The 23,335-nt window shown below is 41.1% G+C and overlaps 1 protein-coding gene across 1 annotated transcript in view; it reads right to left on the reverse strand.

Annotated features, from left to right (window-relative positions):
• The window catches only part of FSIP1 (fibrous sheath interacting protein 1), a 170,512-nt gene that overhangs the window by 133,772 nt on the left and 13,405 nt on the right, over positions 1-23,335 (reverse strand). The window contains exons 4-8 of the mRNA XM_065404378.1: positions 20,066-20,238; positions 15,348-15,441; positions 11,841-11,939; positions 7,066-7,178; positions 6,106-6,216 (exon numbers count right to left, since the gene is read on the reverse strand). Coding sequence (XP_065260450.1) covers positions 6,106-6,216; positions 7,066-7,178; positions 11,841-11,939; positions 15,348-15,441; positions 20,066-20,238 — 590 coding nt within the window. The remainder of the gene's footprint in view (positions 1-6,105; positions 6,217-7,065; positions 7,179-11,840; positions 11,940-15,347; positions 15,442-20,065; positions 20,239-23,335) is intronic.

Genomic DNA, 23,335 nt, shown 5'->3' on the forward strand with positions numbered 1-23,335 from the left:
GATGGGAGGGGAAATCAGGCCTCGAGTGACTAAGCACAAAGAAATCATCAGTTAATGAATGAATCCTTTCAATAAAGGGCCTAATCCTGCAAGCTTTCTGCATATGGAACTCTCATTGATTTCAGTAGGAGTTCAGCACTTGGGGATTTCGCAGGACTGGAGCCATAATCTTTTGTAGACAAATGGTGCTACACAGAAAAAATTGGTCCATGAAATGACACTGGTAAAGGAGAAAATAACTAAACGTAGCATTCATTTATTACTTTAAATAATAAACTGGTATCACTTCAAAGTGACATCTTACTGTAATTTCGAGGCATTGTATTTTTTTTTTAAAAATGAAACTTAAAATGTTTTAAATGTAAGTAATTGAATGGATTGGTGAAGATTCTTTAAAACCAATCTTTTGTGTAAATCAATTCACTAGAAAGAAAGTCATTAACATGCGGTCTGAGAAAAACATACTCATCAGTCCTAATTCAGTGCAATTCAAGCCAAAAATAATACCTTGCAAACTCTCACTATTGTCTTTCCCTGACAATATCTCTCTATGCAAAAACTGATTATATACCGCAGGCTAAAATATGAATTATGTAAGAGAATACACATGGAATTAATAGCAACCAAGAGTTGCCAGAAGTCAGAGGAGTCTGCATACTTTTATGATAAAAACCTGAAATAAACCTGAAAAAAATTAGAAGAGCATGTCAAACTAAATTCAACAGACAACCACAAATTAGTGGCAACATTTACTGTTTGAAACAGCACTATGTTAAAATGCACTAGGGAACATTACAAAGAGATTCTCTATAAATTATATTATATACATTACTCATTACAGTATATACAATGGAAACGCCCAGATGCCCCTTGATTTTAAACATCTACAATAAAACTCAAAAACTGCTAAAAAATAAACCCTGAAAAAAAAAAAAGGTTTAAATATAGTGTGCCAAATTTGTCCTGACTTACATCCCACATAACATCAGTGAAGCCAATGAGATTGGACGGACTGTAAGTCAGGGCAGTATGTGCCTGGCAAAGAGATGGTCTCCTAGGGCGCACCCTAGGTGAGGGATGAGCTTTAAACTCACACAGCCTTTAATCTTCCATCTCTGGCACAGGTCTGGCTATAGGACAGAGAGCCCTGACACTGAGTCTGTGGAAGTCCACACCTCCCAGGGCTATCAAAGATCAAAAAGAAAACCACATACACGAACACATACAAAATTACAGCAAGACTCTCTGAAGGAACTAGTAAGCAATAGACTGGTTCAGCACCCACAAGTCTCTACTAATAGTTCCAAAGTAATGGTTCAGCATCAGGCCCTCCATTCTCTTGAAGGGGGCCTCAACAGGCTGTGGGTCCCTGAGCAGCTCCTGCCTTCTGCTCAACCCTCTCCAAGAATTGAAGGCTTTGCCTAGAGCAGTTCATTAACCCTCACCAGCCAGTGTCAGGTTTATACACCCCGTCACAGTGCCCAAAAGTGTTAATCAGTTCTTGAAACAACAAGTATCGGAGCCCATTCAAAACAGTCAAGATTAGTCATTTTTTTGATAATTTCCTCAAAATCTTCCCTACCAAAGGTCTCAGGAAATGCCTAGGTCAGATTATAAATCAAATGTGGGGGGAAATAATCCATCTCTAGACTGGTCAGGTCTCAAGTGACCAAGGAAAGCATTTTCCTTTCTGTTTCCCCATGTTGGCCATAATATTCACATTTGTTTTCTACCGATCATTTAATAGAATAATCCTAAAACTGTCACTCCTATTTTCTGGTGTTCACTGTGTATTAAGTCTGCAGCAATACACAAGCATCTCCTAATGTGAGCTGCTGTCTGTCACACACAATAGAAAGTCTCTGATAGGTATCCAAATAACATGGTGACTGGTCCCAATATGAGAACCTAGGTAGACTGTTGCATTTCCATGGCCATGCTGCCATCAGAGTTGGTATAAGAAACAGCTAAAGCATTGCTAGGCTGAAACTTCATTATTCATCCTAAACAGGTGACTCCTGATACACAGAAAACCTTTATTAACTATTTTTGAAGTTGTTTCCTGTTTTAAAAATCTGAGGGACTACACATCTAGACAGAAGACATAAATCTGCATGTAGTAGAGAATGCCATTCTTCATGTTTGGAAACTGTATTACTATTTTTGATGTTGCCCACCAAAAAAACTGTTTAAAAGACTTTCAAGTGAAGGCATTTCTGAATGGGTCTCTCAGGTTTTTCTTTTGTTAATGTGAAAAGTGTGTGCTAGAATGTGGAGCATATAAAAAAAAAAAGAGGGCAGAAGAGGTTTGGGGTTTTTTCATTCTGTTTCTATTAGAATCTTAAAATATTTAGGTATCCTATTGACTAAAATGTCATTTTCATGCTGCCAAATCTGTTTCAAGCAGATTTGGCAACATGATCTGGTAGTATGCTCTGAACCATTTTCTGCAGGAATAGTTAACACATTGAGGGAAGGGAAGATTGACTCATAATCTGGTGAGCTATACTTTCAAATTTTGTTCTTCTAAAACTCACCAAATTAAGGATAGAGCAAAAGCATCTTCAACTACCTCAGTTCCTCTGAGCCACAGTAGCAAGAAGACCTTGAAACTTGCGCCTGCATTTTCATTAGGCCTCCCCTATTGTTTGTACTTTTAGTATTAATCGTTGTACACAGTTGATTAATTACAATAATCAGCATAGCTTTTGGCGTTTACAAGATTTTTAAGCATTTTTGGAAGTTTTTGGCTCCTCAGCCCTATTATGCAGCTCCCAGTCAGACGTAACATAGCTTCCTATCCAGAGATTTTACTTGCTTCCAATATGCACACCATCTGCCTAGTCTGCTTCAGAGTTCAGAGAGAGATTACCCATGTAAATGCTGTGTGATGCAAGTTCCTTTCCCAAGGGCCAGAAAAGAAACGGAGAGGCCAGGTCTTGTCTTCTCATTCCTTGCAGGGCAAAGCTCTGAGCCCTTCTTCAGGGATTAATAAAAAGTGGATACCCTGATGGGCATTGGTTCAGAAGGTTCTGGTGCTCGGCAGCAACCTGGCACACTTACAAATAGTGGGCATGTGCAGAGGCTACCCAAAGAACCTACGTTCACTTCCAATCCCAACCTCCACCTGAGCACAAAGTGAATGAGTGAGTTTTGTTCGTCTTTTTTGCCCTACCAAACTAGCCCAGTCTGTTTCCTAAAATCAGCAAGCCTGATGAGCAACCAACTTACAAAGCTTTCTGGAAACACATTTCCAAGAAGACTTTGTAGATTGCCTGCAATAGAAGTTTTTAATCACAAAGAATGCTTTATTTGAAAGGTAAATTTCCCTTCTAAAATAATTTGCAACTGACGGAATACAGCTCTGTATTCACACTGTACATATTATTGTAATAATCTTTGTACCCAGTATGCCTTAATAAAGTATTTATGAAAACTCAAATTGCTGGTCTGTACTGTCCTGATAAAATATGTGTGCAACATTGTATGTGAAGTTATAAGATTCCCCTGTATGATATTATTAACACACATTCCAAACCACACAGCCCTGCCCAGGCAGAAGTCAGGTCTGTCATAGACAAAGGAAGGAATGTGTGTTTGCCTTAATTTGCATTTAAGCAGTAAACAGAGTCATCAAGCAGGAAGGAAAAACAAAGGAAATTAAAATAGGTGAGAAAACCAGCAGGGAATATCCTTCCAGATAAACTCTTTATCTCCTGGTTCTCAGCTGGAAATATTTTTCAAGAGGGGGAAAAACTATAAAAAGGAGGGACAAACAGCCCAAGGCACCACTCTCTCTCTCTCCCCCTGCTCATTTCATTCTCTACACCTGAGAAGACAAAAGGATACAGCTGTTGGACTTTGGGGGCAGGGTCCTGACCTGAGAGTTGGTCAGTAATCTGCTGGAGCATGTGGTGAGAAAGTTTGCTTTGCAACAAAGATAGTTTGTTAAGTAGATATTATTACATGTTTTATCTTTATTTTTCTTGTTGCCATTTCTGGCTTTTATGCCTCATTACTCAGAGTCACTTAAAATATCTTTGTAGTTAATAAACTTATTTTACTATTTTATCTAACCAAGTGTGTTTAAGTTGGAGTGTCTGGGTACTCTATTCAAAACAATAAGATGGCTTATTATTCCCTTAAAAGAATAATGGACTTCATAAGTTTATACTGTCCAGGAGATGGCTGGGCAGATATGACATATATTTCTGGGGGAAGATCCCAGACTGGGGGTGGGTTGAAGTCACCATGCAGTACAACCAAGGCTGGTGAGAGCCAGGGTGTAGATGGTCAGCTGCATTTACACATAGACACTCAGGCAGTGGCTTGCATGCCAGAAGTTTGTTTGTGAGCGGCCCAGATAGAAGCTACTACAGTAAGGCATTGTAGGGCACCCAATGTTGCAGGACAGAGGTGACAAATCCCCCCACTAATCTGGATTATGGCCTGGTATGTCACAACAACATTACACTCTATTAGAAATATATGGCATTATAATGTTTTGATGGTACAACACAGTAAAATACTGTTAGAAAATTCCTGGCTTATAAACTTCAACACAGTTATACCACTGGATATTACTTAATCTCAACCTCACTCCCATTCAATTAATGGTGTTAGAACAGTATATGCTTATAACTTCTATGGTGATCCCATCACAAATGGATATAACATTGTTGTCTTCCTTACCCATAACACTTGTTGAGCAATGAACATAACATTATGTGCATCTAATGCAGTCATATTCAACTTTAGGGAAATTGATGGTAATGTGTTACCAGAAAAAAAGATGGCACAATAATTTACAGTACTCAGCTAAATTTTTTTAAAGTAGTAGAATCTGATACTATTAAGAGATAAAAAAAAATACCGTTCACTTATTTCCCAATCATATATTAACTTTGAAACTTTACATTTCAAAAAATTACAGAAGCTGAACAAAGAGTAAATAGTGTAAATCACACCTTTTCCCCTTAAATCCACTACCTTAAATCTGCAGTAAGACCTGAAAAGAAAGACAAAGCTAGAGATTTATAGTTTGATAATTGGGTCAGACCAGCGGGCCATCTAGCCCAATGTCCCATCTTCCAACACTGGCCAGTGCCAGATGCTTCAGAAAGAATGAACAGAACAAGGCACTTTATCGAGTGATCCAGTTTCAGCTTCTGGCAATCAGAGGTTTAGGGACACAAAGAGCATGGGGTTGCATCCATGGCTATCTTGGCTAATAGCCATTGATGGACCTAGCCTCTGTGAACTTACCTAATTCTTTTTTGAGCCCAGTTATACTTTTGGCCTTCACAACATCCCCTGGCAATGATTTCCACAGGGTGATTGTGTTGTGAAGAAGTACTCACCTGATGCTTTTTAATTTCATTGGGTGACCCCTGGTTTTTGTGAAGAGGTAAACAACATATCCCTATTCACTTTCTCCACATCATTCATGATTTTATAGAGCTCTATCCTATCCTCCCTTAGTTGTTTCTTTTCTAAGATGAACAGCCCCAGTCTTTTTAACCTCTTCTTTTATGAAAGCCGTTCCGTACCCATAATAATTTTTGTTGCCCTTCTCTGTACTTTTTCCAATTCTAATACATCTTTTTTGAGATTAGGCAACCAGAACTAGACGTAGTATTTAAGGGGTAGGTATACCACGGGTTTACATAGTGGCATTATGATGTTTTCTGTCTTCTTATCTATCCCTTTCCTAATGGTTCCTAACGTGGTTAGGTTTTTTGACTGCCACTGCACATTGAGCAGATGTTGTCAGAGAACTATCCACAATGACTCCAAGATCTCTTTCTTGAATGGTAACTGCTAATACAGACCCCATCACTTTGTATGTATAGGTTGAATTATATATTCCAATGTGCATTATTTTGCACTTACCAACACTGAATTTCATCTGCCATTTGTTGCCCCGTCACCCAGTTTTGTGAGACCCTTTCGTAACTCTTCGCAGTCTGCTTTGGACTTAACTAACTTGAGTAATTTTGTATCATCTGCAAACTTTGAGGTAAACTCACCGTTTACCTCCTTTGCCATATCATAAACATCCATGAAAATCCGGTCATGAATCAGTGCAAATTAAAATCATCATACCTCAATGCCTTGAAGTTCACTGCCATTGTCTTCTATATCTTTCAACAGTTCAACCAATCTTTTCTTCTCTTCCGGTAGCATAACCAGTTGGCTCCCTGAATCCTTTGCCAGCTGAAGTATTTATGGATAGAAAGCATTAAAAATAAAACTATAAAACTGGGTTTGCTCAGAATACTGACAATGGAAAACAGGTTTTCATTTCTGTGCTACTAGTTAAAACCCAAAACCTAGCTGATCGAAACCACTCACAAATCTGGTGGCCTGTAGGAAGTAAATTAGTATTCTTATTCCTGTTCATGGCACAGAAGTGTGCACACGTCAAAAAAAACTCTACCACAACCTTGTTGCAGAGAATGTTAGCAGATGGGTCAAGAACTAAATGATGCATGGAAAGTAAACTGCCCTCTGATAGCAGTAAGTTGCTCCTCTCCATTAGGGTTGAGAAATACTGGCTGAATGGTATAGGACACGTTGCTGTGCCATGGCCTTTGCTATAACTGTTCTGTAGATAGAGAATTTCAAGTCATTCAGTGTCCACCCATTATCTTTTAAGAACACCAAACATCGCTTTTGATTTTTTTAGAAACAGGTTATAAAGAAGTACTTGTCTACAAAATGTATGGGCTGTGGCCAGGCACAGATTGGAAAATATAAACTTTCTCATTGTTATATGACCATCTAAAAGCAAATGGGGAAATGGGGACCTAATTTGCAAATTTGGGCAACCAGTGAAGGATGAATACTCAGCAGCACTTTGCAATGAGCAACAAATTTCTGTAGTATAATGTTGTTCATTTAATCTGGATTAACTTTTACAGAATTAATAATAGGATGTGTCTTAATCAAGAAAGCAACCTATTTGTAGAAGTGTGTACACTGTCATATATATTTTTTGTCAATGTATTTAGTATACATCAGTAACTCCCTAATCTTTTAGTAATTTTAGGCCTTAACACATACCTCGATGTTCTTTTTAATAAAATCTTGAGTATTTTTATTTCTGGTGTCACTTTTATGATGTGTTTTTCCTGTTATTTTCAGTGAGCCACTTGTTTCAATTTCATTTAGATGGTCTGTAGTTAAAAAAAAACAGTTGCAAAAATGTGATTGTTGCCTCTCCAATAGACAAAATCAATAATTACTATTTTCACTATTATTTATTATATTTATAGTATTGGAAGTATTACCTATATTTACCATTAGAAACTATTATCATAACCATTTCAACAGTTAAATGTGGCAAATGCAAGTTTTTCAGGGTCCCCATTTAGCAAAGTTATTTCTTATATAAGATTATAGTTTTGTGAAGGCCAAAATATTTTTTATGGAGATTTGACCTCAAAAATGTTAGACACATTGCCATGATTTTAAACCCATTCTTTTTAAACCTCTTATTGTTTGAACTATATCACCAGTATTAGATAAATTAAGTGGTGATTTTTTGGGAAAGCATGCAACTGTTTGGGGATATTTCAAGCAGATTTCTTAAATGAAACAGCTGAAAAACAGATGAGGTCTTTGATGTTCTACAGTCCCTTGTTGTAACAATTTTTGTTTTAAAACTCACCTTAAATCTTTGCAAGTTATGAAACAAACATGGTTTCTTAGTAACAGTCTTAAATATATTATGTGTGATCATATAAAGATATGTTCTTATAAGCAGATCAGATTATTTAGAAAGTAGCACACTGAACATTTAATTCACCCTCAAGCTATTTTCAGATTTAATGTTTTCTGAATACAGTTTCTCCAAAAACCATATGAGAAGACAATATATGGTATGTGCCATTCAGAGATGTCTAATAATTTTAAAGTGGTAATTCTTTCATGACTTTGGAATGATCCAGATTCAAAGATTTATAAATGACCAAACTAAACAATCAAATTTAATGTCCTATAAATTTCACAAATTGATCTGTTCTCCTGCATACATAATAGTTCTTTTTTTTTTTTCTTTGATCCTGGGGTTAGACACAAGTTTGGGGATTATTTGATTATAAAACTAGAATGTGCTTACTTATCATTGGATTTATAAAAAGATTAACTATCACAGCCTCTAGGAGCACATACATTACATTTAAAAATATCACAAATTAAAGAATATGCAATCTGACCAAAAAAGGCAACTAAAAGTAAGTTCATATAAGAAGTTCTACCCACTCCTCTGCACAGAAGTCTTAGTATATATAGAGGCTGTGCAACGTTCTTTAAGGTCAAACGAACTCTGGCTGTGCAAATACCAATGAAGGAGGTGAATTCCCAAGTGGAGGGCCTCCCCCTTGAAGAAAAATTGCCTCCAACCCGCCAGGGTTCAAATCTAGGGCCTAGTAGGAAAAAGCATCCCAAACTATCTTAATTGCTATCACAGAGCATAGGAGAGACATTACCTTGAAGCTAACCAAGAACCAGAGCATGCAGGGTTTTATAGATAAAAATGAACACTTTGCATTGCATCCTGAAGCCAGTGCAGTCTACAAGCACAGGTATAATAAGTGTCATATAAGAAACACTGCTTAACACCGCATTCTGTGCTAGCCGAAGTCTGAATGGCCTTCAAAGGTAGACTCACATAGAACATCTAATGCAGAATGACAGAGACATGGATAATTGTGGCAAGGAATGCATCAAAGAGGAAAGATTGCAACCTGATGTCTGGACCAGCGGAAAGAGACTATGGCTCCAATCCAGCAGAGCATGTAACTGGATTAAATGTAAAATTAAACACATAAATAGTCCCATTAATGGGACTACTCAAGTATTTATAGTCAAGCACAGTCTTCTCTGCTTCACTGGCTCTGGGCCTATCTTGGCTCCTACCTGGGAACCCAGGCAGCAGAACCCAAGAATGCAACGGACCTCGAGATTACAAACCAATCCACAATAACAAGAAGCCTGAGTAGAAACAGCAAATATCACCTCCTCCTTAGTGCACCCCCCCAACAAACACACACCTCATCTCTCCCGTTGTGAACAATCTCTAGCCAAATCCCTCTCGTCCAACCCCCCCATCTTGGCCAGTCACCAAGAAACCAGGTTACTTTGAATCACATAATATGCTTGTAGAGCTGAGCGTCATTGGCATACTGGTGGCAACGGCAACTTAAAACATTTCACTACTCCCCTTGTGGTCATGTATACATGCTGAAAATAACCTTTTGAGTAAATAAGCAACTGCCCAATGCCACCCACTGGAATCTCACAGAGATGGAAGAATACAGACACTGAAACACAACTCAATCTATCTGAACTGATGCCTGCCACAATAGTATCTCATAAGCAATAGCATCAAAACAACAGACAAACCTAAAAGAACTAGCAAGGATGTCTGATCTTTGTCAGGAGATCCTCAAACATCAAGACAAGTGCAGTCTGTACCATAATCAGTTTAATAGAAAACAAAACAAAACAACACTAAACTGAAGAAGATTAAGGAAGTCTGAAGACATCAAATAGGGCCAGAGAACCTTGACCCAAAATAGGAACATTAGAGACTGGGTAATACTGCACTTTGCATCAACTACCAGATTTGAGAGAGAGTTTCTTGAGCATAGGCCTACTAATTGCACACCTAAGGGAAGATGGTGCCTCATAGTAAGTGTATGACTCAGTCAGGAGCACTTTAATTACCTGAAAATCAACAAGGAATCCTACAAAAAGTGGAAACATGGACAAATGTAAGGATGAATACAAAAGAACAGCACAAGCATGTAGGTCAAAATCAAAAAGGCTAAGGCAAAATGATTTACATCTACCAAGAGACATAACGTGCAATAAGAACAGGTTCTTTATATACATTAGGAGCAAGAGAAAGGCACAGGAAAGTGTAGGTCCTCTACTTAGCAAGGAAGGAAAGCTAACTACTGATGATATCAAGAAGGCTTAGGTGTTTAACACCTATTTTGCTTCAGTCTCCATTAAAAAGGTTAATGGTGATCAGATACTCAACACAATTAATATTAACAACAAGGGGAAAGGAACACAAGCCAAAACAGAGAAAGAGCTGGTCAAAGAATATTTAGATAAGTTAGATGTATTCAAGCTGTCAGGGCCTGATGAAATTCACCTTAGGGTACTTAAAGAACTAGCTGAAGCGATCTCAGAAGCATTAGCAATTATCTTTGAGAACTCATGGAGGACAGGTGAGGTGCCAGAGGACTGGAGAGGGACAAACATAGTACCTATCTTTCAAAAGGGAAATAAAGAGTACCTGGGGAATTACAGACCAGTCAGCCTAACTTTGATACCTGGAAAGATACAGGAACAAATTATTAAACAATCAATTTGTAAGCACCCAGAGGATAACAGGATTATAAGGAATAACCACTATGGATTGTCAAGAACAAATCATGCCAAACCAACCTAATTTCCTTCTTTGTCAGAGTTACTGGCCCAGTGAATGGGGGGAAGCAGTAGAGGTGATATATCTTGATTTCAGTAAGGCTTTAGACACAGTCCCACGTGACATTCTCATAAGCAAACTAGAGAAATATGGTCTAGATAAAATTACTATAAGGCTGGAGAACAACTATTTGAAAGACCATACTCAAAAGTGTAGTTATCAATGGTTTGGTCAAACTAGGTGGCAGATAATATATAGCTGGATTCCACATGGGAGTGGAAAGTATGCTTATAAAATTTGCAGATGACGCGAAGCTAAGAGGGGTTTCAAGCCCTTTGGAGGACAGGATTAGAATTCAAAATGACCTTGAAAAACTGGAGAATTGGTTTGAATTCAACAAGATGACATTCAATAAAGACAAGTGCAAAGTACTTCCCTTAGGAAGGAAAAATCAAATGCACAGTTACAAAATGGGGAATAGCTGATGAGGTGGTAGTACTGCTGAATAGGATCTGGAGGTTACAGTGCATCACAAATTGAATATGAATCAACACCATGATGCATTTACAAAGAAGGTTAATATGCTGGGGTGTTTTAACAGGAGTGTCATATATAAAACACAGGAGGTAATTGCCCCGCTCTACTCGGCACTGGTGAGGCCACAGCTGGAGTATTTTGGGCACCACATTTCAGAAAAGATGTGGACAAACTGGAGAGAGTCCAGAGGAGAACAACAAAAATGAGAAAAGGTTTAAAAAGCCTGACCTAGGAAGAAATGTTAAAAAAAAAATAATAATAAATAAAAGGGCATATTTAGTCATGAAAAAAGAAGACTGAGGAGGGACCTGCTAAAAGTCTTCAGACATGTTCAGGGCTGTTATAAAGAGGATGGTGATCAATTGTTCTCCATGTCCACGGAAATTAGGAAAAGAAGTAAAGGTCTTAATCTACAGCAAGGAAGATTTATGTTAGATATTAAAACTCTGGAATAGGCTTCCATGGAGGTTGTGGAATCACCATCATCAAGTTTTAAGAACAGTTTAGACAAACACCTGTCACAGATGGTCTAGGTTTTAACTGGTGGTGCCTCGGTGCAGGCCCTGGACTAGAGTACCCTTTCAGCTACACATTTCTACGATCCTATGATTATCAGTGATAAATTTTATACAATTTCCAAAAAGAACCACATTGTTGATAAACTCCTAAATTTTTCAATCAGGGTGTAAGCTTGTATTACCTATTTATATTCCATACATTATGGGAATGTTATGTTTTCTAACATCTATATGGCACATAATGCTTCCCTTTCAGCCTTGATATTTTGGAACATTTTACTCGTTCAAATCCAGAATACAAAAGCTCATTACATAATTATAGAACTGTAATAAGGGCTTACCCTGTACAGCTTGCTTTTCATTGCGGTCGTAATCTTCTGAATTAATTTGTGTGTGAAATACTGAAATAAATATTTCATCTTCTTCAGAACGGGAAGGATCTGTTAATTAGAAGTGTATTGAATAATTGTTGAATACTTATTTAAAGCAAATTTTTGTGACTTAACAGTATGATTTACGTACATTTCTCCAAGTATGATACGCAAGAGTCATAGAGGTTTATTATTGGTTTTCTTCAAGTAGTTACAACAATACAATAAAACATTTTACAAGAGATAGAATAGATGGAGTAAAAGAAAAGAAGAGAGGTGAGTAAGGGAGTCAATATGTGAGTAAAAGAATCATTATGAACAAGGGCAAGTAAGATTGGAAGAAAATATCAAAATGTATTATACCACTTCTGATGTATCTATGAAGTCTGATAGAGGTTTTGAGTAAATGGGATTACACGTTTTTTTCTTCTGATGCATTTGCAGGCTTCTATAGGGCTGGTAATTATACGTAAGTGATACAGCCTAAGGCCAAAATGTTCAAAAGCTTCAGTAGACATGAGTAGCCATTTGGGGAATCATCTAGAGATTCAATTGAAAGTTAAGTGCCCAGGGGATTTTCACAGCGGGTGTCTAGCTATGCCCAAGTTGTCAGAAATCCAACTGGCCTCTGTCAGGAGTGTAATCTGGGAGAAATGGGTACCAAACATCCCAGTGCTCAAGAGCTGCTTCAAGTACTCCAAGTGTTAGTCATGCTCCTGGCAAGAATTAGCCAGAGTGCAGGTTAAGGAGAAGCCCCTCACTGGCCGCTCTGCAATCTGTGCACACTTAAAGAGCACATACTGTAAGAATCTGCGTACATTTAAGAGATATAACGAATATCAACTAAACAACAAATTAATACTATCCTTCTCAACTGAAAGCATGATGATGATTGTCATTTCGTAACAACCGAATGAGAGTTTTATAGCTGCAGAGTCTAATTTCTGCCACAATTAGGACAGATGTGTTTCTGCTGCTAGAGAGGTTGAGACAAAAGTGGCTGGATATAAGTGATTTTGTAGATGTAGCTGGCATTTGATACTTTAATGACTCTTTTGAAAACAGAATATTTTCAAAACAGCCTTCCTTGCATCATTTATTGTCATCAAATAAAATAAAAACTAAATATTCAAGCACTAAAAGACAAAGTTAATTACGTTCATTTCTTTATTTTCAACCAGGGAAAGTTCCTCTGCTGCCAATCATACAAAATGACCTGATGAATGAAAAGTATTAACATACTGCATAAAACCTTGAGGCAAGGAGGACCCTGGAAAAATCTACACTATGCACACAGCTGTCCTGATGCCATGCATCAAAATCCACATGACCCATACAGCAGTAGTTACCTTTGAAAAGAAAAAGGAAAAGAAAAGTGCAGTGTGGAGTTTGTTAATAATAACCTCATAAACAAATTTTCTTTCCATATTTTAAAGGTTAAGAGACCTAGTAAAGCATATTCTTTTTATTAGATGCTGACACCTACTGGACAGTTTTAAATTGCTGTAAAGCTGATTTGTAAATCTTGTGTTTTTTGCCCCTGAACAGTAAACTAAATAAATGTTATGCAGTTATTGATGTAAAAATCCTCTTCTCCTGTGTATACTTCTTTACCATTTTCAAAAAGTCCAGCACAGAATGGTATAATTCAGTTATAAAACTACACAAAGTCACAACAAGTCAAACGTTAATGATCAGACAACTATACAAAAAAAACCATTGTGATAGGAAAAGAAACAATTATAATCCAAGATGATTCCAAGTAAAGATTCTCTCATTAAATTTTGTAACAGCCAATAATATAATATTTTTAAGTTTGGAATGCACGAGGTGGTGAGAATCAAAATTCTACAGTGCAACAGGCTACCAAAAGACAACTTTTGGTTATTCTTTTATTTAAGAGGATGAAATATTTTTTTAGATTACAGAGGTCAAAAATTTGTACTCCAAGAAATCTTTCCCCAACCAAAAAGAAAAAGTCTGTGTTTAAGAGCTGGACAAAACAATTAATACATTTGAGAGCAATATAAGCATTGCCAAGGTAATTCAGTGCAAAGCACAGTCAAAATCAAAGGTGGTAAGAGCAAAGCAGGTGTATTTGCTGCATTTTAAATGCAAAAGAGTTATTGTTAAATTATTCTTTGTAACAACGCTGCATAGCCAACTACCCCACAGAATGCTGTGTGTGTCTTCAAAAAGCTTTCTGACCCTGAATTTAATAACCGGAATGTTAAAATTCATTAAGGTATATTTTTGAAACTCTGAATCTGATTATTGTTGTAACCAGAGGTTTACTTAGCGTGCTGTACGATAGAATCTCAATGCACTGGAATTCCAGTTCCATTTGAAATGTTCAGGAGTAGCCCAGGTAAAGAGTGTTATAGGCTGTAGGTTAAATATCCTTGGTTTCAGTAAAGCAGACACTTATTTTCCAGATTTCTTTCTACAGTACTTTAAAGTCATTCCTTCTGAGGGTACGTCTATACTTACCTCCGGGTCCGGCGGTAAGCAATCGATCTTCTGGGATCGATTTATCGCGTCTTGTCTAGACGCGATAAATCGATCCCGGAAGTGCTCGCCGTCGACGCCGGTACTCCTGCTCCGCGAGAGGAGTACGCGGAGTCGACGGGGGAGCCTGCCTGCCGCATCTGGACCCGCGGTAAGTTCGAACTAAGGTACTTCGATTTCAGCTACATTATTAACGTAGCTGAAGTTGCGTATCTTAGTTCGAAGTGGGGGGTTAGTGTGGACCAGGCCTGAGAAGCAGAAGCAGCGTATTCAGAACATTTGCTGGGCCAACCTTCCTTTTCAATAGGATAGTTATGGCCACAGCCTCACACCGCAGGAGACCATATATCTGCTCTGCTGGATAGGGCCTTTTAAAAATGTTTAGCTTTGCTGATGAATTTTCAGACAAGGCTGAATGGCTAGGGATCAAAGGTCAAAATGTAAATGTGAGGGATAAAAAATGAAGATAAAATTGCCAATAGTTAGATTCTGAAGACAAATACAGGGTTCTGTACTGATTACAATAAAATGGGATTCGCCAACTCAGTCTATAAAGCAGCTTAGAATTTTTTTTTCTAACATCAGCCCTGATTTATCTATCACAGACATAAGTTATTCACATTTCTCCTATCTTGCTTCTACTTAGTTAAACCTTCATGGCTACCCAGTCATTTGAAATACTGCAGAATTATTGCAAAGAAAAATCTGTAAAGCAATACTGCCTTGTGAAGGCATGTGCAGCAGCAAAAATACTTTTTATTCAGTTTGAGGTTTAGAAAAATTGTCTCTACAAGTTTTTACATGTAAGGACTATTTTATTGATAAAAGTTTAAAACTGCACTTGTTATGGAAAACATTTTATTCTATTTTAATAGTAGTGATATCTTAGAACTTACAGAAATACAGCTATAATCAACATATACAATAATCTTATGAGATATTTATCATTTACCTGTTTTACTCACTTACCAATGGTCTCCTGCAATGAGGAGGTCAAAGCTAAAAATTTGTTTGTATTTTCTATCTCCTCTTGAGTTCCTGAAGCACTTAGTGAGGTTACAGACTATTTAAAAGAGGGAAAGTATGAAAATATAAGATGGCAGCAAATATATGATCAGATTGGAATTACAGTAAAATACTTTTCCTGATGACCTATCAGAGCCCCAAGTCTAGCAAACTTCAGATCACACACCAAAAGCCTTTTTTGTCAATCAAGCTTTTGGGTAAACATTATTTTCTTACTGTTTTTCTCTTACTTTTTTGCGTGATTTGAATGTCTTAGACCCTCTGAGCATTTATGAAAGTAGCACAGATTTTTAAGTTCTGTATACTCTTAGAATTATTGTACATCATCTATATATGGATTGTAGGAACTACTATATAGTTTTATACATACATACATTTGAATCCTGGTAGACTTGCAGTATGATTTACATTGCATATACTGCTTTACCATTTCAAACCAAATTTTATACATATTATATGCGGGGCTGGTAGCACTGCCTATTATTAACATTGCAAGACACTTCCCAATATAAGACTCTATTTTCACCTATTCATAACCTTGCCTAAATATAACTGTTTGGTCTGAAATTTCCCAGACTTCAAGCTGATTTTTTGGAAAAAGTTTCAGCCAAAATAGTTCATTTCTGAGAATGAGGTTTGGGAAAAATATGTTCTGTAATGTTAACAAAATTCTGGTGACCTTTTTGGTGAGAAGCTCTAGTATTCCCACACATTGGAGCAGGGACTTGAAAGGGGTGGGCTTTTTGTCAGGAATGTACCTTTTATTGTTGGGCCAAGTTATAAGTCTTTGAAAAATTTCAGTCCACACATGCTCAGCAGAGACTTCTTAGGGTTTAGCAGCTAAAATCTCCAAAGAGTCTGTGTGCACTTATTCCCTCACAGCTCCTACATGTGATTGGACAGTGCATGGTGCCATCACCACAGAGCAAGTGAGCATGCTCCACACCAGGAAATAGATTGGGACATGAAAAATGGTGAGATTGGGACTGGCTGGGCAAAAACACTGAGAATCAATTGTCTGGGGGTTGGGAGGACACTCTACTAGACACACCTGATCTGTGCTGGAGAGCCCAGGCAGCAGCTGAGAAAACTTGACATTCTTGTCAGTTTCGCCACTGCTATGGTGAAACTAAAAAGAATGTTAATTTCATATATTTCCATTCAAGATCATCATGTTTTCGTGTTTCCGAAAATAAATTCTGATCCCACTGAGGAGTACCAAAGGAAATGGCACCATCTGCTCAAGAAACTCCCTGAAGCAGCACTGGAACAAATCTACACAGACACACCCCTAGATCCCCGACCAGGGGTATTTTATCTGCTATTCAAGATCCATAAACCTGGGAATCCTGGACGCCCCATCATCTCAAGCATTGGCACCCTGACAGCAGGATTGTCTGGCTATGTGGACTCTGTCCTCAGGCCCTATGCTACCAGCACTCCCAGCTATCTTCGACACACCACTGACTTCCTGAGGAAACTACAATCCATTGGTGATCCTCCAGAAAACACCATTCTGGCCACTATGGATGTAGAAGCTCTCTACACCAACATTCCACAGAAAGATAGACTACAAACCGTCAGGAACAGTATCCCCGATAACGTCACGGCAAACCTGGTGGCTGAGCTTTGTGACTTTGTCCTCACCCACAACTATTTCAGATTTGGAGGCGATTTATGCCTTCAAGTCAGCAGCACTGCTATGGGTACCCGCATGGCCCCACAGTATGCCAACATTTTTATGGCTGACTTAGAACAACACTTCCTCAGCTCTTGTCCCCTAGTGCCCCTACTCTACTTGTGCTACATTGATGACATCTTCATCATCTGGACCCATGGGAAGGAGGTTTTGAGGAATTCGACCAGGATTTCAACTATTTCCACCTCACCATCAACCTCAGTCCACTTCCTGGACACTACAGTGCAAATAAGCAGTGGTCACATAAATACCACCCTATACTGGAAACCTACTGACCACTATACTTACCTACATGCCTCCAGCTTTCATCCAGACCACATCACATGATCCATTGTCTACAGCCAAGCCCTAAGATACAACCACATTTGCTCCAATCCCTCAGACAGAAACAAACACGTACCGGATCTCCATCAAGCGTTCTTAAAACTACAATACCCACCAGGGGAAGTGAAAAAACAGATTGATAGAGCCAGAAGGGTACCCAGAAATCACCTACTACAGGACAGGCCCAACAAAGAAAGTAACAGAACGCCACTAGCCATCACCTACAGCCCCCAACTAAAACCTCTCCAGCACATCATCAAGGATCTACAACCTATCCTGAAGGATGATCCCTCACTCTCACAGACCTTGGGAGACAGGCCAGTCCTCGCTTACAGACAGCCCCACAATCTGAAGCAAATACTCACCAGCAACTACACACCACACAACAGAAACACTAACCCAGGAACCAATCCCTGCAGCAAACCTCGTTGCCTACTCTGTCCCCATATCTACTCTAGCGACACTATCAGAGGACCCAACCACATCAGCCACACCATCAGGGACTCATTCACCTGCACATCTAATGTTATATATGCCATCATGTGCCAGCAATGCCCCTCTGCCATGTACACTGGCCAAACCGGACAGTCTCTATGCAAAAGAATAAATGGACACAAATCAGACATCAAGAATTGTAATATTCAAAAACCAGTAGGAGAGCACTTCAATCTCCCTGGACACTCAATAACAGACTTAGAAGTGGCCATTCTTCAAGAAAAAAACTTCAAAAACAGACTTCAATGAGAAACTGCAGAACTGGAATTAATTTGCAAACTTTGCAAATTAGGCCTGAATAAAGACTGGGAGTGGCTGGGTCACTACAAAAAAATAATTTTCCCTCTGTTGAGCCTCACACCTTCTTGTCAACTGTTGGGAATGGGCCACATCCATCCTGATTGAATTGGCCTCGTTAGCACTGACCCCCCACTTGGTAAGGCAGCTCCCATCTTTTCATGTGCTGTATATTTATACCTGCCTACTTTTTTTCACTCCATGCATCTGATGAAGTGGGTTATAGCCCACAAAAGCTTATGCCCAATAAATTTGTTAGTCTCTAAGGTGCCACAAGGATGCCTCGTTGTTTTGTTTTGGGAGAAATTTCTGTAAAATCTGGTTTTGCTCTGAATCAGACCAAAAGCAAATTGCAAAATACCAACATTTTTGGCAAACCAAAACCCCTGAGTTTTGGCCAGCTCTATCAGACATCCTCATAAGTCGTGATTTCTCTGCCAACAAAAATTGCTGCTCTTTTCATAGAGTGCATAGTAATGGGAGAAGTTGTACCAAAGGTTTTGAATGCCTTTGTTATAATCACCTCTGTAGGTTCTGTTCACATCTAACTTATACATGTCTACTTCCTTTGGATGTCTGGATGCATCCAAAAAAGGACTACAATACCACTTCATATTATATGAGGAAAATTATGGTGACCTTGTGGATGGAGGCCAGCTTAGTTCACAGAACTACCATGTTTGACAGAATGTGTAACTGAGCTTTCACTGAGAGCATGCTAAGTGCTGAAACCCCTTTGGACAAGGTAATGAGAATGCAAGATACTTTCAGGGAGAAAAGGAAGAGACCTACCAACCATGAAGCTGAAAAGTAGTTTTATGAGGATCGTAGATCCTACACACAGATCAAATTTGTTACAGGAATCTTCATATTGCCAAAGAACTGATAAGAGTGGTGAGTCCTCAGGAATCAATTATGTAACTGTAATGACAAATTCTCATGGGTTTCTTACATTGCAATATGTCTGAAGTTGCTGACTGATCTTTCCAAAAAGTGTTGGCATGAGCCTCTTGGTCAGAACAAACTAAAGAGTGTCCTTTGCTTCAGCTGACAGCCTGACTTTGCCCTGATGTGTGTCCCTTGCAACACCAATATCTAAACCTCAAGAGATACACAGACATCATTTGTGAATTTCCTCTGAAATGCTAGGACAGTGTTTATCATCTTCTTAGAATGACTGACTGTAGTTCCTTCCTCTCAGCTTCCCAGACACAATTTAGACAGCACTGGATATTGGTACAGGATAGTTCCCTGTTGCACTATGCTTTGTGTGTGCACTGAGAGTTTGAGAGGAGGTTCTAGTTGCAACTAAATCTGAGCTGAGAACCAAGACCTGAGGGGTTAATAATAAGATGATTATAATAATGTACAGTTCTTTCTGTTCCCTTTCATGTCAGTGTCCTTCACCAGTCAATAACTATTGAATAATAAACTGTGTTCATGAAACTAGACCAGTGGTTCTCAAACTTCATTGCACCGCGACCCCCTTCTGACAACAAAAATTACTTCGCAACCTTAGGAAGGGGGACTGAAGCCAGAGCCCCACTGCCCGGGGGGGAGGGAGGGCAAATCCCAAGCCTCACCACTCTGGGCAAGGGGGCCAAAGCAGCAACCGTCACCCAGGGCTGAAGCCATCAGTCTTTGGCTTCGGCCCTGGGCAATGGGGCTCGGGCTTCAGCCTTGGGCCCCAGCAAGTCTAAGCCAGCCCTGGCAACCCCATTTGAAGAGGGTCATGACCCACAGTTTGAGAACTGCTGAACTAGACTGTTCCCTTCCATAAGATAGCATTCTGAGATATTGTTTTATTGGTAAATATTTAAAAAAAAAAAAACCACACATTGCTAACCTGAAGTTCTTCCCAAAGTTTTGCCCTCACTTCTCTGCCTTGTTTTTTAATTTCTCTTTCTCTAGATTGTTTCTTTGCCAGTATCTTGTCCAATTTATTCATCTTCTTTATCGCTTCTTGAATCCGAGGATCTATATCTTTCTCTTCAGTATTTTCTAGATTGGTAGAATTTGCTGTAGATTAGATATAAAATAGGATGTGAGCTTCAAGCATTTAATAAAATAATCACCAGTCAATAGGAATTACTTGGCAGCAGCTTCAGTAGGAATAGGACCATTCACTAGCATATGTTGCTTTTTGTTGGTTGGTTACAGCAGGAAAGAAATATACAGGTCCTTCTAGAACAGGCCTGCACAACATGCGGCCCGCCTGGGCTCACTGTGCGGCCCGCGGGGGGGTGAGTAGGCAAGCGGCAGGTGAGGGAGGGGGGCTGAGTAGGCGAGCAGGCGGGGAATGAGTAGGCAAGCCGGGCAGGTGGAGGGCTAAGGAGGCGAGCGGGCGGGCAGTGGCAGGGGGGGCAGGTGAGCTGGTGGCGGGGGAGGGGGAGTTGAGGAGGCGAGTGGATGGGCAGTGGCGGGGGGTAAGTAGGCGAGCCGGGAGGGTGGGGGGCTGAGGAGGCGAGCGGGCGGGCAGTGGGGCAGGTGAGCCAGCGAGCCGGAGGGGTGGGGGGCTGAGGAGGCGAGCGAGTAGGTAGTGGTGGGGGGTGAGTAGGCGAGCCGGGGGAGGGGGGCTGAGGAGGCGAGTGGTGAGTCGGTGGCTGACCTGTTCTACTGATCTGGTCTGGCTCCCATCCCCTCTCTCAGGGCCAGCTCCAGGCACCAGCAAAACAAGCAGGTGCTTGGGGCGGCACATTTCTAGGGGCGGCATTCTGGAGCCGGCCATCATAGGTGCCGACTCCGGGGCATGGGGAAAAAGTGCCCTTGCCGCCCCAGCTTGCCTCCGCTCCGCCTCCGAGCGCCCGGCGCTGCTCCACTTCTCCCCCCTCCCTCCCAGGCTTGCCGCGTGCGAAACAACTGTTTCTCGCAGCAAGGCTGGGAGGGAGGAGAAGCCAAGCGGCGGGGCGCTCAGGGGAGGCGGCGAAGGTGAGCTGGAGCGGGGAGTGGTTCCTCTACCCCCCCGTTACTTCCTGCGCCCCCCCACCCTAGCTCACCTCCGCTCCGCCTGCTCCCCTGAACGCGCCGCCGCTCCGCTTCTCCCCCCTCCCTCCCAGGCTTGCCACGTGTGAAACCGCTATTTCGCGCAGCAAGGCTGGGAGAGAGGAGAAGCCAAGCGGCGGGCGCTCGGGGAGGCGGTGGTGGTGGAGCGGAGGTGAGCTGGAGCGGGGAGTGGTTCCTCTACTTCCCCATTACTTCCTGCGCCCCTCCCCACCCTAGCTCACCTCTGCTCCGCCTGCTCCCCTGAACGTGCCACTGCTCCGCTTCTCCGCCCTCCCAAGCCTGAGAGGGAGCGGGGAGAAGAGGAGCGGCGGCACACCCGGGGGAGCAGGCGGAGCAGAGGTGAGCTAGGGCGGGAGGTCACGGAGGGCCTGCAGGAAGCAATGGGGGAGGAGAAATGCGGCACGCCAGGGGAGGAGGCGGTTCTGGGGATTTGGGGAAGGGGTTTAGAAGGGGTGGAGTTGGGGTGGGGCAGAAGGGCACGAAAAAGAAAGGGGAGGCGGCCAAAAATTTTTTTGCTTGGGGCGGCAAAAATCCTAGAGCCCGCCCTGCCCTCTCCAAGGGTTGCAGCTGTCTGGAGGTGCCTGCCTTCCACGCCTTCCTCATTCACACCTCATTCATTCAACAGGGCAATTGATTACAAAGTGGGGGGGGGGAGATCTTATTCTACTTCTAGCAAAAACACATTTTTCTTTTACCTTAATTATACTACCTTAGGGGCCCGCTATAACATATTACCGAGGTTCAATACTGCTGTTTCGGTGGGGCAGCGCTGGGGAAGGAGGGTTTGTTTCCGCGGGGCAGGTGGCGCGGGGCGGGGGTGGTGTTTCGGCAGCGCTAGGGGGGTTGTTTCTGTGGGGCGGGCGGTGCTGGGGGTGTGTGTTGTGTTTTGGGGGGGCTGGGTGGCGATGGGGGGGTTGGCGGCGCTCGGGGGGTTTCGGCCCTCAGCTGTTTTCTTTGGAGTAATATGGCCCTCGCCGCTTTACGAGTTGTGCAGGCCTGTTCTAGAAGATAACAGAACTTTTCCTTTGTGGTAGAAAGGTAGTGGTAGATGTTTGTGTTTCTGGACACATAGGACCAGAGTTCTAGTTTGGCAGGTGTGTAATATTTATTCTGGGGAGGTAGTGGTTTATCCATAGCAAAGGTTGTAACCACAGTCCCATAATAAGGCTGAAACTCAAAAAAAATCTCATGCTTTCAGATTTTTAGAGGTAAATCTCATTAACAACTAAAATGTGTCCTGAATTTTTTTATTAAATTAAGTCATTTTGAGATCAAGAAGATTTTAAACTGCTCCATTTTCAAAATGCTACAAAGCATCTAAAGTTTTAATATGTTCCTCTACCTACTCAACAAAAAGTTTCGATACCAAAAGATGGGAAACTCAGGTACATTTTGACATTTGATCTGGAAATAAGCAGTTGAGGACAGAAACAATAATATGCTTAAGAAATTACCATTATTTCAAAATTAAACAGGATTCTCTGTCAATGATGCCAACAGAGAAATGTATATTTGTGATCAGCCTCTGAACAGGTCTGGTCTTCTTTTCTAAATTGAAAGGAAATTTCAGGATCTAGTAAGATAGTTCTTCTGCAGGCATTCCCCACTCAAATTGCCCCTTTGTTTATAGGAATGTGCACAAGTCCACTTATTTGAAGAGCTAAGAGAGGAAGAAAGTTGACATGACCTGCAAAAGTTACATGGAAAACATGTAATAGAGCCAGAACAGAACTCTGATCCAAGGCTTACTAGTCACTAGATCAGTGGTCACCAACCACTCGATCGCAATTGACTGGTCGATCCTAGAGACTGTTCCAGTCGATCGCGATCTCTGGTGGTGCAGCAGGGCTGCCACTAAGCAGCCAGTGCATCCCCCGCGGCCCCCTGGGGGTGGGGGGGTGGCAGGGGTCTCGGCACACTGCTCCTGCATGCAAGCACCGCCCCTGTAGCTCCCATTGGCCAGAAATGGGGAACTGTGGCCAATGGGAGCTGAGGGGGCGGTGCCAGCAGAGCGGGGCAGCACGTGGGGCCACAGGTGCATGTTGACCCCTTCCAGGAGCGGCGTGGGGCCAGGGCAGGCAGGAAGCCTGCCTTAGCCTCGCTGCGCCACCGA

This window comes from Emys orbicularis, chromosome 4 (genome assembly GCF_028017835.1).
Source record: "Emys orbicularis isolate rEmyOrb1 chromosome 4, rEmyOrb1.hap1, whole genome shotgun sequence".
NCBI classification, from domain to species: Eukaryota; Metazoa; Chordata; order Testudines; family Emydidae; genus Emys; species Emys orbicularis.